The 14,847-nt window shown below is 40.7% G+C and overlaps 1 protein-coding gene across 3 annotated transcripts in view; it reads left to right on the top strand.

The window, feature by feature from the left end:
- The window catches only part of dock11 (dedicator of cytokinesis 11), a 61,538-nt gene that overhangs the window by 17,839 nt on the left and 28,852 nt on the right, over positions 1-14,847 (top strand). For 2 of the 3 annotated variants that reach the window (XM_061912767.1, XM_061912764.1), the window contains exons 11-35: positions 73-213; positions 582-866; positions 951-1,073; positions 1,150-1,232; positions 1,305-1,427; positions 1,517-1,593; positions 3,772-3,956; positions 4,039-4,104; positions 5,723-5,815; positions 6,346-6,469; positions 6,567-6,679; positions 8,806-8,883; positions 8,960-9,049; positions 9,132-9,253; positions 9,326-9,395; positions 9,474-9,599; positions 10,922-10,993; positions 11,082-11,228; positions 11,297-11,380; positions 11,443-11,554; positions 11,868-11,906; positions 12,572-12,753; positions 12,906-13,019; positions 13,104-13,179; positions 13,314-13,399. In XM_061912767.1, coding sequence (XP_061768751.1) covers positions 73-213; positions 582-866; positions 951-1,073; positions 1,150-1,232; positions 1,305-1,427; positions 1,517-1,593; positions 3,772-3,956; positions 4,039-4,104; positions 5,723-5,815; positions 6,346-6,469; positions 6,567-6,679; positions 8,806-8,883; positions 8,960-9,049; positions 9,132-9,253; positions 9,326-9,395; positions 9,474-9,599; positions 10,922-10,993; positions 11,082-11,228; positions 11,297-11,380; positions 11,443-11,554; positions 11,868-11,906; positions 12,572-12,753; positions 12,906-13,019; positions 13,104-13,179; positions 13,314-13,399 — 2,811 coding nt within the window. The remainder of the gene's footprint in view (positions 1-72; positions 214-581; positions 867-950; positions 1,074-1,149; positions 1,233-1,304; positions 1,428-1,516; positions 1,594-3,771; positions 3,957-4,038; positions 4,105-5,722; positions 5,816-6,345; positions 6,470-6,566; positions 6,680-8,805; positions 8,884-8,959; positions 9,050-9,131; positions 9,254-9,325; positions 9,396-9,473; positions 9,600-10,921; positions 10,994-11,081; positions 11,229-11,296; positions 11,381-11,442; positions 11,555-11,867; positions 11,907-12,571; positions 12,754-12,905; positions 13,020-13,103; positions 13,180-13,313; positions 13,400-14,847) is intronic. The other variant, XM_061912765.1, reaches the window with a different exon arrangement.

Genomic DNA, 14,847 nt, shown 5'->3' with positions numbered 1-14,847 from the left:
CTTGTGCCGTTAATTATTCATGTATTGACAGCATCACTCTTTAAACTCCACTCTCACTCCTCTTTCCCCCAGAGACTGGACTTTTCGGGCATCGAGCCAGACGTGAAGCCGTTTGAGGAGCGCTTCGGTCGTCGCATCGTGGTCAGTTGCCACGACCTGACCTTTAGTCTGCAGGGCTGCGTCAGTGAGAAGGGCGAGAGCGTGCTCACAAATGTAAGATGTCACTTAATATTTGTTTGCTGTCCTGCTGGTTGAGCTACAAGCGAGCAACGATGGCCCCATTTACACTGCACACTAAGTCAGATTTGTTTTGCCCTCATGTGACACATATTGGATATGTTTTGCTTGTCTAAACACTACAGTCTAAATAATGGCTATAGGTTGTTATTTAAAGGTCACATCTAAAAAAGAATAATACCAATAGTTGTTTTATGTAGCTCAAAGAGGATAGTTAAAAAGTACTAATTGCAGAAAATGTATACAATAGCATTGAAGTGTTTTGTTTGTATAAGATGTCTAAAATGTAGCATTCTTATAACAATCATAGAAATGTGATTAATAAGACCAAATCCTGGTTCTAGGTGGAGCCGTTCTTCATCAGCCTGGCACTTTTTGACATCTCTAAAAACTGTAAGCTCTCTGCGGACTTCCACGTCGACCTCAACCCGCCCTGCGTGAGGGAGATGCTGACCGACACCTCGGGTCAACTCTCGCCTTGTTCAGACTCTGAGGGAGGAGGGGTAGAAGGAGGTGGGGGTAGTGGTGGTGGTGGAGGCCGGGCTTTAATGAGCGGGGACGCCGGGAAGTCGAACGGTCTGCCTTTTCTTCAAAGGGTGTCTGAGGCTCTGCTGCACTTTCCTACACAGGTATATGCTTTACTGTGATCCCTTATTGCAAAACAATAGATAAGGGATCACAAAAATATGTAATATGTTTTTTTTTTGTCCCAGGCTATCTTTTCGGTCACCAACCCGCATGCTGATATCTTTCTGGTGGCTCGTGTGGAGAAGGTGTTGCAGAATGGCATCACCCACTGTGCTGAGCCGTACATGAAGACCTCTGACATCAACAAGGTTTTTGCTTGTCTCCCTGTCAAAGATAACTAAACATCATGCTTCCGACTGACTGGCTTTCTGCATTTTCACCCAGACCGCTCAGAAGGTCCTCAAGGCGGCCAAACAGACGTGCCAGCGCCTGGGCCAGTACAGGATGCCTTTTGCTTGGGCTGCTAAGTAAGACAGCAACAATGTGCCAGGAATAATGCAAAAGGAGTCCCAAACGTTTCCTCATTTGTCACCATGCAGGCAGGTGTTCAAAGATGCTCAGGGAAGCCTTGACATGGACGGCAAGTTTTCTCCCCTCTACCGTCAGGACAGCAGCAAAATCTCCACGGACGACATCATCAAGCTCCTAGCTGACATCAGGAAGTGAGTCTTTGACATTGCCCTGCTATTACAGTGCTCTTGCAGATTTATGCCTCAAAATGTGCCTTAAATAAATGTTTGTCTTGAATCAGACCCGAGAAGAGCAAGATTCAGACCATCCCTGGACAGCTGAATGTCACTATTGAGTGTGTCCCGCCCGACTTCTCAAGTATGTAAACATTTCTAAACACCCCCCCTTTTTTTCTTAGGCTCTTTTACTCTAGCTATTTTACAGCAGGTCTTGCTGTGCCATGCACGGGCTTATCTGAAACAGATAAGACACCCCATTCAAGTCTGCAGAGGTGGTCACACCTATGCCCGGAATGCTGCAAAGCAATCTAACAATCTGTTTTGTTGGGTTTACCGATACATCAGTAGTACGCGTAGAGAAGTTGTGTACTGCAATTAAAAATAAGACATTTAGATTATCCAAAGACATGCACCTGGGTATAGGTTGACTTGTAACATTAAATTGGCCCTAGTGTGTGAATGTGAATGTGAATGTTGTCTTTCTATCTGTGTTGCCCCTGTGATGAGGTGGTGACCTGTCCAAGGTGTAACCCGCCTCCCGCCCGAATGCAGCCGAGATAGGCTCCACCCCGCGACCCCGAAAGGAACAAACAAAACAAAATGGATGGATGGACATTATATTTGCAAACTAGCATTGTTAAATTGTGTGAGGCCTAAACACCAAAACTTTGCATCCATCCATCATTATGTGGAGATATGAGACCCAGCAATTGAGCAGTGCCAAGTTTGGCTCTGATCTGTTGGTCACGTTTTGAAGAAACTTTTCACACCAAGCTCAGCTCAACTAAAGAGAGTACTTTCTAATCAAGTCTTTTTTGGGAATGCCCAAAACACTGCTGGAATTCAATGACAGTCAAGATACAGTGAAACCTTTATTTATGGACAGAAATTGTTCTTGAACTGGGTTCATAAATAGAAATGTAGCAAACTTCTCCGTAAGAAACAATGTCAACATAAATAATGGGTTCCAGCCACAACCAAAGTACATATTTCACTAAAAGCTTGTACACGTTGAACACAATACAAAGTACTATACAGCACAGTGTATACCAATCAAGCATAACAAAAGGGTGATTGCTCAACTTTATATTTAATAAATAAGGCAAAAAAAACAACTAAACTGTCCTCATTTGCTGCCGTATACACACACGCATGCACACACGCACACACACACACACACACACACACACACACACACACACACACACTGTTACTAGCCCTGCAGTGCACTCACAATCACACTTGAAATCACAAAAATGTTAAACTTTTACAGCCAAATCACTACATTGATTAGGCATGAAGAATAACATCCTCTTCACCTTGTCACTTTATATAGGATAGGATAGACTTTATTCATCCCACAATGGGGAAATTATGTGTTTGCAAAGCATATAAAAAGTCAAAAAAAATAAGGTAAAAACATTTCAGTAGACGGGTGGGGGATTTAAGCAAGGTAGTGTCGACCACACTGTGGATACACACATAGCTTGTCCGTTGCTTTCTTTGGACTGTTACTGAGTTGGCAGCACTAGAAAAATGTTGTAAAAAGGCTAAAAACATACTTAAACAGAACACAAAGTAGCACAGTAGCTGAAAGTAGCACTGTGCTGATGGAATGAGCACCGGAGAGCGATCAGCCCATCCACACTAGATGGATGCATAACTTGTAAACTGTAAATTGAAAGGTTTATACAATGAGGGATTTCGTAAATCGAGCTTCCACTGTATAAGAATACCTAAAATCACATGGGGAAGAAAAGAAAGAGCATTATGCATTCGTCAAGGGCTCCTTCACACCAAAAAAAAGTTACTCGGTGGGCATTTTGGTGCCGTTGGCATAGAACTCCCACTGCTCTTTTTGTCACGAGCACAGTAAAACCCATAAGAATAAGGTATGTACTCAATGGAGCAGGTTTTCTGACGTATTACATGGCATTCAAGTATTCCAAACCAAAATGTTGTCTGAATCGGTAGGTAAATTTTATTTTCTGCTTTTCTTTGCTGGCTTTAATGTCAACAAAAGCTATTTAGGAGGGAGAGAGCAGCGAGACAGCTCTAGTAATGTATTTTTTTTTGCGTATTTGTAATTAAGCATGATGGATGCTGACACTTTAACACTCATGATGTCTTTAGTCAGTGTAGCGTTTTCATTTGAGTTCAAGTGGACTGCTCCGGACCGAAGTTTTGTTTGCACTTGACCAAATGAAAATTTCTAGCAGAGCAAGCGCCCCAGTGTTTTTAACCGAATACATGGCAAATGTGAACACAACCGAACTAAAAAACTAACCCATGTACTGGACTGTATTTTGCTTCCCAGACACGGTGACCTCCTCTTACATTCCTGTAAAACCCTTTGAGGAAAGCTGTGAGCGTGTGTCTGTGGAAGTGGAGGAGTTTCTCCCCGAGGAGGCCAAGTACAACTACCCCTTTACCACGTACAAGAACCAGCTCTACATCTACCCTCTGCAACTCAAATATGACAACCAGAAGAGCTTCACCAAGGTGTGCGTATCTCACAATGGAGCTGTTCTGGAGAGCTGAAGAATATGTCTTAGTTAATGTTGCTTTTTTTCCTCTGTGGTAGGCAAGAAACATTGCCGTCTGCATACAGTTTCGGGATTCTGATGAAGAAAATGCAACACCTTTAAAGGTTAGATATAACAGAAGACAAGTTTTTTTAGACGGTGCGCATGTTAAAAGGAAGTCTGGTGCGATTTCTCTGTGAGTACCGTTTGTTTGGGAAAGTTTGAAAGCAATCACCACAACCCTTCACCAACCAAGCTAATCGAGAACACTTTAGAGATGGCTCTCGGTCCGCTTGCAAGTGAACTCTGTTGCGGTTGCTATGCACGATACAGAAATACCCCAACAGTTGGCATTTTTAGTTTGAAATATTTTAGGCAAAGGTGGGTATACTAACATGCTACATTTACTCTTTTGGACACATTGGGCTTTTCAGAGTAATTTTAATGCAACATACTTTTTACTCTTATTTTGTTAACATTGTCTATCATTTCGATCACCACATTTATTTACATCATTATTATATTTGTTTACAATCTATCGGTTACTGCTTGAAAACACACATTTGGTTCGTTAGAGAGACTTCTTCCAGAGGGCACGTCATGTGACACTGTTTCACCAATCCAGCATAAGCACTAGTAATGTTTGACTCCATTTCACCAATCAAACGTAGCCTGGTAGTCACATGATTAAACTCAAACTATACACACTGTAAAAAGTTATGACATCAAACGAGGCAGCACATCTCTTCTACGTTTACTTACACACCAGGAAAAAGAACATTTATCTTATGTGCTGTCACCTTCTGATTTTAGGTTAGCTGTCCATTTAAGTCCTTCCTTTCTGTCTGTTCTTTACTGTGCAGCCTTTGGTCCCATACCAAAAATACCAGTGAGGATTCTACCAAATTGCTGACCAAGAATCTTTTTTCTTTTGTGTTTCGGACCAAAGTACTGAACCATGCAGCCTAAAATACGGGTGCTCTCCAAATCTTTATTTTCCCCTTTCATTGGGATTTTGAGTTGATGGCGACAGTGAAAAGATATGCATGCTCCAGCAAGTTTGTTTTCGCATATGTTTCATGCATGTTCTCTGTTGATACTAAAAAAAATGCACTTTTGGTGGCCAGGAAGAAGAGGAAGAAGCAACATCGGTTATAATGGCTGCTGCTATAGGAAGGAAAAATGTACGCTCAGTGTTTGTGCCTGGGTTGCTTTTCTTCTCTTAAAAATAGGAGGCTCTTTTTTTATAGAGCTGCCTTAAGTTTGTGCTTTTGATATAATTTTATGCATGCGTTGATCTGATAGGAGACACTGCACTTCTTGCTTTCATCAGCCATACATGATCCTTTACATTTTATATTTTTTTAGCTTTAGAGGCACAATGCTAGTATGAACACTGTTAAATAAGATATAAAGCGGCACCTGTAGCCACACCCTCACCCTCATGCCAAAACCATGCAATCAAGGTTCCCATCTTAGTGCCCCTGTCTTTTGCCCTTGGCTCTGCTGTTTTTCTATGATGGTACGACTCAGCCATTTGCAATCAAAGACATCTAATCTAATTCCCTCACACCCCACCCACTACATCACCTCCTGCACATCCTTAAAAGGGAAAAAAAAGCAGACTGCTCTAATCCGTCAGTTTCACTCAACTGTTATGTTATTATCATTCCTACAGATCAGTCAGCGAAGAAAAAAAAACTGAATTTATGCAAAACGTTTTAATGAATTTTTGTATTTCAGTTCATCTACGGCAAACCAGGAGACTCCCTCTTTACCAGCAGCGCCTATGCCACCGTCCTGCACCACAACCAGAGTCCAGAATTCTATGATGAGGTGAGCTGCTCAATCCCTCCAAAATGTTTTTTTTTTTTTTAAGCCAGTGTATGAGAAATACATATGAAGGTTTTCTCTCTTCACTGAAATAATCCAATTAATGGCAAAGCTGAGGGGGTCAATATGGCCCCCAAAGTAAATGGATTAGAATCTTAAGAAATCTCCCCCCCCCCCACACACACACACCTTTAGTACACTAACATGCACACAATTCAAATGCTTCAATTTGGAAGAAAAACATGAAAATCATTCATGAATGAGTCAGAGACGTGATGTGCGGTTTTTGACTAACATTCTCATGGAGGACTTACTTATTAGTTGTGTAGTCATTTTCTATATCCAGCACATTCTGTTTTATATTTTTGGGAGAAAAAAAATAAATTGTGTGAGATCCTGCAACTACATGCCCAGGTTGGAGCTATCCTCATGTGGATAATATGTGCACTGCATCATGTGCGTCTAATGAATGAGTGGAGACACGTGAATGCAAAGGACAGATAACACAGCTCACAACAAGATTTTCTGCGCAGGTTAAAATGGAGTTGCCGGTCCACTTGCACGAGAAGCACCACATCCTCTTTAGCTTTTACCACATCAGCTGCGAGTCAAGCACCAAAGCTAGCAGCAAGAAGAGGGAGGGTGTCGAGACTCTAGGTATCTATTCTATAATAGTGTTTCAACACATGCAAAGAGTGGAAGCTTTACTGTATGTATGATGTTTTACCTTTCTGTTTCTTGTGTATGGTGCCAGTTGGCTACTCGTGGTTGACTCTGCTGAAAGATGGCAGAATGCAGTCAACAGAGCTCCAGCTACCTGTAGCTGCAACCCTGCCTCCTGGATACCTCTGTCAGGACACCAAAAAGGTACCTAACTTAATGTTAGAGTTTTGGTCAACAAATGTCAGAGGTCCCTCAATAATGTATTCAAAATTTGTTCTGCAAAATCTTTTCATGCTAGACTTCAGACAGCTTAAATGTGCTTTTTGTAAGCCTTGCGGGAAAAGCGCCAATTTTTTATCTGTAACTTTAATGCTAATAAGCTTTGTGTGTCCACCTTTTGCTGACAGAATGTGTGGCTGTTGTGCATGTTATTACTTTTTTACATTTACACTGTAATATGGACTTGCCATATGTAATATATTCCAAATATTGCATAGGCCAAGATTTTTTTAGCCATAGTGCCTGGGCCCATTAATGGTCCGCAAGCGCTCCCTAGAGGGCTGTCAAAAAATATCTATTTCTCAGCTGTGGTCCTTGTTGGCGGCAGCAATACTCAGTTGTAATATCATTTTCCACCACTTGTGGTAGTATTGACAATATCAAGCAAACGGAAGAACTTATGAGCTAAGAACATTGAGTTTGAGTTTATTTCAAACATTTGAACATTTCTTAAGTGCAGAAATTATGCCTTATGTGGTGACACAGTATATTCATTTGCACTTTAAAAAATGTTTTTAACAGTTTTTGTAGTTTATTTGATGACTATTAATTTTTATAATTAGCCTGACGTAAGACTTGATAATATTTGTTATTATCACATACTTTCATATCATCATGTAAGGGAGGAAAATAGGGAGCGCAATCAATTTAGCGTTTCTGTCTTGATGAAAAACAGGAATATATGCCCAGAATACTGCGAGGAGGAGATGCAAATATAATGATGCAGAAGGTGAAATGTGATTTATTAAAACTAAAACCATCCTGCAGGTGCTATTTTACATCTTTATTTAGTCATAGGTACGCACAAATGGCTGTGGGAAAGGAGGCAATCGCACTGCAAAGACAACTGGACAGAAAATACTTTGTCCTACATGTGCAAGTCAACATATTTGAACTGTCGGAAATAAAAAATCTATTCAGCAATATCATTTTACAATTATATACTGTAGCTGCTGGATGACTTATAGGGGAAGTACACTTTTTCGGAATTCTGCCTATCATTCACAATCCCTATGTGAGACAAGACCACATATTTTTTGAGTGCTTTATAGGCAGTATAGAGCGATTCTCTTGGACTCTTTTGTAAGCGGACTTTTACTCTCATGTATTTACTATTTGCATAAAATGAATGCATAAAAAAATAAAACATATGATGTGTGCTTGTCTTATACTGTATAAGGATTGTGAATGACAGGCAGAATTCCAAAAAAGTACATTTCTCCTTAAAGGGGCTGATTAAAAAATATATATATTGGATGCGTTTTAATGTCTTCTGGTGTTTTTTAATGCTGTTAGTTTTTTAATTTAAGAAATATTTTTATATATTTCCAACATTAAAAAATGTCTTGCAATATGAATTTTCTTGCGTTTAGTTAATTCCAGATGCATGAATGCGAAGCTATGCTGTGCGCCTCCCTAAAGAGCGCACCATTAGCTTGCTAAAAATTATTTCTTGTATAGATTGCGATGCTATTTTGCAAAAAAGATAGAACAGATAAAAGATGTGTGATGTTTGTTCAACAACATTGCAAAACAGTACAAGTTGGAGAGCATGATAACATGAATTTGCAGTAGATGAGTGTTTCCGTAGTGCTAGCCGCATAGTACACACAAAAACCTTATTTAGATATATCTGTCTGCACCACTTGTTATCAATTGTACATGCAGTCTTAGTAGATCACACGCAACACACCCATTAGTAACAGACACTGTTTTTTACTTCACACTTTTTGTTTAGCACATGTTCGTATATCAGGCTTTTGGTGGGCTCATCTAGCTAGGGGCGAATCAAAGGTATCATGTCCATGAGGAGGGAAGTTCTTTCCTCATGACTTCATGGAAAGAAACAACTTTAAAAGCAACGTTTGAGCATCTCTTTCTCTTGAAAGTGGGGCAAACAAGTGATGATGGATGATGATAGATAGTTCTCACCTTTTGTTGCCCATAAAAAGTCACTTTTGCACAACACTTCGGGATACTGTAGCATGTTTCATAAGCAGCGTGTGAGCAAAATATGACGAAAAATGACACTTTTGGTGTTCTTGTTGCAGCCGGATATCAAGTGGGTTGAAAATGTAAAGCCACTGTTCAAAATGAGAAGTCGTGTTGCATCAACAATATATGCTCAGGTGACACCATCAGTTCAGATTTACCTATTTACTTGGCAACACAGGGAAAATTTTATTTATTTTGGTTCCTCCATAGGACCTACATCTCCACAAGTTCTTTTTGCATTGTCAGCTCATGAGGACCACACCGGAAAGCAACCAGGCAGAGCTAATCAAATACCTTAAGGTAAGATGATTTGGGAATCATTATGGATTAAAAATTAATATACACTAGCTTCTTATAGTTGAAATCATCCTTTCACCCTTAGTGCCTGCACGCCATGGAGACACACGTCATGATCAACTTTTTGCCTGTGGTGCTGATGCAGCTGTTTGATGTGCTATCAGCAGCCACCAAGGAAGCCCAGCAGATTGCGGTCAACTCTCTTCGGTCAGTCAGTTGATCATTTGTGTGTATTATATTTGCATTTGATCGTGATGATGGCCTTCTGTGTCTCTGCAGCGTTGTCATACATGTAGTCTCTAGATGTCACGAGGAAGGGCTAGAAAACTACCTGCGTTCTTTTGTCAAGGTATTTGGCTTCTCACCTGCTTCTGCGTCCCACAAACAATAAATGCCCATTAAATATTTTTTCTCTCTCTCTTCTCAGTACGTGTTTGTGTCAACCAAGCTTATACCTGGAAAAACTGCGTACACTCATGAGGTGCTGGCTACGGCGGTCACGTCCATTCTTAAGCAGACGGCAGATTTCAACACCAGCAACAAGCTGCTAAAGGTGATTGTTGTTGTACTAATAGTAAACAGTGGGTGGCACACTTGCCCAGTAATCTGGTGCTTATTCGATCTGATTTAAGTGTGAGAGGCTGGGTACACCCTAGACTTCCATCCATCCATCCATTTCTACCGCTTATTCCCTTTGGGGTCGCGGGGGGCGCTGGTGCCTATCTCAGCTACAATCGGGCGGAAGGCGGGTACACCCTGGACAAGTCGCCCCCTCATTGCAGAGCCAACACAGATAGACAAGACAACATTCACACTCACGTTCACACACTAGGGCCGATTTAGTGTTGCCAATCAACCTATCCCCAGGTGCATGTCTTTGGAAGTGGAAGGGAGCCGGAGTACCCGGTCGGAACCCACGCATTCACGGGGAGGACATGCAAACTCCACACAGAATGATCCCGAGCCCGGGATTGAACCCAGGACTACTCAGGAACTTCATATTGTGAGGCAGACGCACTAACCCCTCTTTCACTGTGCTGCCCCACCCTAGACTTGTCACAGTCAATCACAGGGTACATGCGTTTGAGTGACATATGGGTTATTTCGATATGCCAAGTCACAGCATCTCCATGTAGTCGAGGCACGAAACAGTTTTTTACAGAACAACAAGGGACAGTTGCGGAAGCATATTTTTACAGCAAAGCATAAAGGGATATATTTTATTGTGGGTGTTTTTTTTACCCTATGTGTTTATGTTTCGCCATGTTTTTGCGTTTTTGCTTGATTGTAAAGGATCAAGAAGGTGGTCTGAGAAGGTAAACAGGAGGGATGTTCTTACATTCTTAATATCCAGTGTTTTGTTGTACATTAATATTTAAAATCCCACATTTTTTTATTTTAGTGTACATTCTGGGTGTCTAATTAAAAAACTAAAATTCCATTCAGTTTTTTGAGGTGGTCTGCCGCAAGGCATTTTATTTTTTAGCATTCTATTTAGATATTTTTCTGTTAGTTTTTGCATTAGTGTATATCAATATACACACACACACACACACACTCTGGTCCCCAGATGCATTTGTTTTCTATCAATCTGGTCACAAGTCAAAATAATTTCCCAGGTCTGATTTAGGTTATCCGTTTAACCTAACCTGCTTGAAGTAGTAAAAATCCCAAGCATGCACAGCAAAACCATCCCACATCCACAAAGAGTTGCCTCAACAGAAATTTGAAGCCTCGATCTTCTGACTTTTTTTAAATCTTTTTTTCTCAGTTTTAATTAAAACGTAGGTATTCTTACCTTTTGATATCTTTTCCAGTTAAATGTTTTAACATTTTAATGGGGAAATGATCAAAATTGCTTTTATTTTTCTTCAGTACTCATGGTTCTTCTTCGAAACAATGGCCAAATCCATGGCCCAGTATCTACAAGAGGACAACCGCATAAAGGTTGGTGTTTAAAACCTCTGAATATAGTCAGTTGCACGTCATTTGTGCATTTAAACGGTTGACATGGTCTCTACCAATCTCATCCCAGATGCCGCGGGCCCAGCGCTTCACAGACACATTCTACCAAGCTCTGCAGTCCCTGGTGCTGTCCATCATGCCTCATATCACCATTCGCCACATGGAAATTCCTGAGGAAGCACGCTGTGTCAACCTGAGCTTGGCCAATTTCATCAAGGTGTACACACAAACTCCACGTGGAAACACCTTGCAGCTTCACTTATGTTATTTCTCCTCCCTCCTCAGAGGTGTCTGACCTTCATGAACAGAGGGTTTGCATTTACTCTGGTCAACCACTACATGTGCCACTTTACTCTCAAAGACCCAAAGGTGTGCAAAGACAGATTGGTTTAGTTTCTGAGAGCGTGCTCATGCGTACATGTCAACCACAGGTGCTGACCGAAATGAAGTTTGACTTTCTGATGGCGGTGTGCAACCACGAGCACTTCATCCCCCTCAACCTGCCTATGGCCTTTGGGCGCACCAAGCTGCAGAGGGTGCAAGGTATGAAGGACTCTAAACACGCTTACCGGTTTATTTAGTGCCCACAGCACCTCCGTCTCCTCTCTTTTTCACCTGCATCCCACACACTGATCCCTTCTTAACAGTTCTACTGGCCACCTCATTGGGAATGTGTGTACAGTCCATTGCAAAAAACATTTTTGTATGAATCTGCATTTTATTCTATATGTAGCTCACATGATTCAGCCAGCCTGTAGTCACAATTGTAATGTTCACATTTTATTTAAATGTTGCATGGATTGTTTCACCCCCAATTACTTTATTTGTACCCCTCTCCCTTTTTGCTTGTGGTCAGATTTTATTCTGTATGCGACGGAGCTTTTTGGTCCTGTAGGTAGGTGACACTCACAATACCGTCCGTCTCTACCAGTGCCCTGCACTCTACCGCCGCCCGTCCATTAACTACCACTCGCCCGGTGCACGATGCTATTGCTCAAGTTAATGCTTGCGTGTTGCTGACTAGAGGAGCATTGCTTCTGTGGGAACTGACTCTCTCGATGAGTAATTAAATTAATCATTTTTCTTCACCTGTCTCTTGCACAATCATTAGAGATAATGATTGTTTGTGGGTACTTCCCAGGATGCACTGCCTATTTTGATGTTAACACATGGTGGCATTGCACACGGTCGCTTCTCTTTGACCACTGCTGAATTATGCTTACAGTGCAAACATATACAATTACACATTTCCTGCATGAGGAAATATATAATGAAACTGTACTGTTGTTCTTTCTTTAGTACATTAACAATATTTTAACCATGTAGGTCAATTCACAGTAGTGGTTAGTTTTGAAAAATTATGTGAGTCATATTATTGGCATCTGGGTACAGTATTTTCTAAATCAAATTCTAATTATTGTAAAATTATATTGGAACTAATATTTTATATATATATGTGAGTGACAAAGAAAGAAAGTTTCACCTTGTTATTTGTTTAGTAATATTGTACTCCACTGCTTAACAATGTTCTGACACGTCCTGTTTTGGGCCCGATCACAGAGCAGAGTCTTGAGTTCAGTCTGACTGAGGACTACTGCCGTAACCACTTCTTGGTTGGCCTGCTGCTCCGGGAGGTGGCGGCAGCCCTGCAGCAGGGCCCTGAGGTCCAACAGCTAGCCGTAAGCGTCCTCAAGAACCTGCTGATAAAACACGCTATGGACAACCGCTACACAGCTTTCAAGGTGGGTGACATGGACCTGTAGCCCAATAATCACACTCATAGCTTAAATCATCATTTCGCTGATTGCATATTTTATTAAATTAAATGATTTATTCACTGCCCTTAAGAAAACCGCAGAGGTGGTCTGCTAATATCAAGTTATCTTTGTTTTAGAACCAACAGGCGAGGATCTGTTTGCTCTACCTGCCTCTGTTTGAGCTCCTCTACCAGAACCTGAAAAAGCTGTCCGCCCCGCCATACATTTCCAGCCCCGGGCTGAATCTCAATGTCAGTCCCTGGTTTCCCTCCCCTAATTCTGAGACATATTTCTATTTGGGGGTTTTAAACGCAATGTTACTTTATTGCTTGCAGGGCTCGAGAGATGACCTCTTGTCAAACAGTTCTGCAGACAGCAGGAGAATCAGCACCACCATAGAGCGAGATTATGGTGAGTAAAGAGACATCATGTCCATAACATCACTCAAGTGACAAGTTGAAAAGATAATAATTTTTATTTGAAGGGCGTAGCTGATTATTGTGTTAACAGGAACAAACACATGATTGACATGTTGTTGCATGCAGGCCCGCCCGCCCTTAACGGCCATGTGAGGAGGGAGGACTCCAGAGGCTCTCTCTTTATGGATCCTGGAACACCAGATAGCATTCAGGTTGGGCCTTTTAAATGAGTTTCCATGGTGACATCTGCCCCATATTTGCTTGTGCTTTAAATAGGCGTTTTACAGTAGTTAAAAATTAATCGTAAAGAAGAAAAACTCTGTCCATGTAGTTTTATTGTCTTCTCTTTTGAAACCTGGCTGCAGTTCTGAACACAACTAAATAATTTACTGATACGTCATACAATACATACATATGTGTGTGTGTGTGTGTGTGTGTATATATATATATATATATATATATATATATATATAAATGTATATGTGAGTATATATGTAAATGTATGTGTGTATATATATTTATATGTGTATATATATATGTATATGTGTATATATATATATATATATATACACATATATATATGTGGAAATGTATATGTGTGTATATATATGGATATGCATATGTGTGTGTGTATATATATATGTATATGTGTGTGTATATATATGTATATGTGTGGATATATATATGTGTATATATATACGTATATATATACATATATATATATTGGGAGTGGGCAAATTAATGCGTTAATTACGCGTTAACTCATCAATCTATTAACGCCGACAATTATTTTATCGCACATTTGCGTATGTTGTTTACATGCTTTTATTTTGTTAACGCCTTTTCTTAACAAGATGGCGGCACCTGGACGGGCTTCGGCTTCGAGGGGCTCTTGGTAAAGATGGAACATTTGGCAAAAATACCGGACAATTCTGCAAATTTCATGGCTGGCTTACAGCGTGGTCACTCCGGGATCACTTACGACCGCCAGACAATTCTGAATGTGGATAGATCGGGCCGTTTTGGACTGAATGACGCGTGCTTGCTAGACCGGCTAGCTAGCATGGGAATACTTTGCCGGCTACATCCAGCGGCCTGTGAAGCAGCGGAGTATATGTGTTGTCTGTCTATTTATGAATCATGCAGACGAGGAGTGTTGGCTGAGTTCTTAACGTTTACTTTCAGAGCGTGCATATCACAACATACAAGTTGCAGTCATGGCGACACAACCTATACCGGGCTACCGCGCATGCTCGTCACTCCTGTTGCATGCTGGGTAGGGTAGTTCTTTTTTTCCCTGGCTCATAACATCACAAATAGTACCATGTATATGATGCGTTCAGTTTATCAAAGCACCAGGCAAACAATCGTAAAATTCCTATCATATCAATTCCTAGATATGGTCATAATTATTTTAAGTGCACTACGCAGAATAAACACAACATTATTAATATTGCTACTACGGATAATTTGATCAAAAATTCCCTAAAACAGCCCACTACCTATCATATAGGTTTTTTAAACATAAGATCCCTGATAAAAAAAATGTTTCTGCTGTTACCTCAGAAATTGCCTGTTCAGATGTTATGATTGTGGCTCAGAGATTTGTATGTAGAGTATATTTATTTTCCATAACAAACAGGATAACTTAAATACCCTG

The sequence above is a fragment of the Nerophis ophidion genome, linkage group LG10 (assembly GCF_033978795.1).
Source record: "Nerophis ophidion isolate RoL-2023_Sa linkage group LG10, RoL_Noph_v1.0, whole genome shotgun sequence".
Classification (NCBI taxonomy): Eukaryota; Metazoa; Chordata; class Actinopteri; order Syngnathiformes; family Syngnathidae; genus Nerophis; species Nerophis ophidion.
The sequence above is the reverse complement of the archived record's forward strand: the minus strand, read 5'-3'. Positions and strand labels throughout refer to the sequence as shown.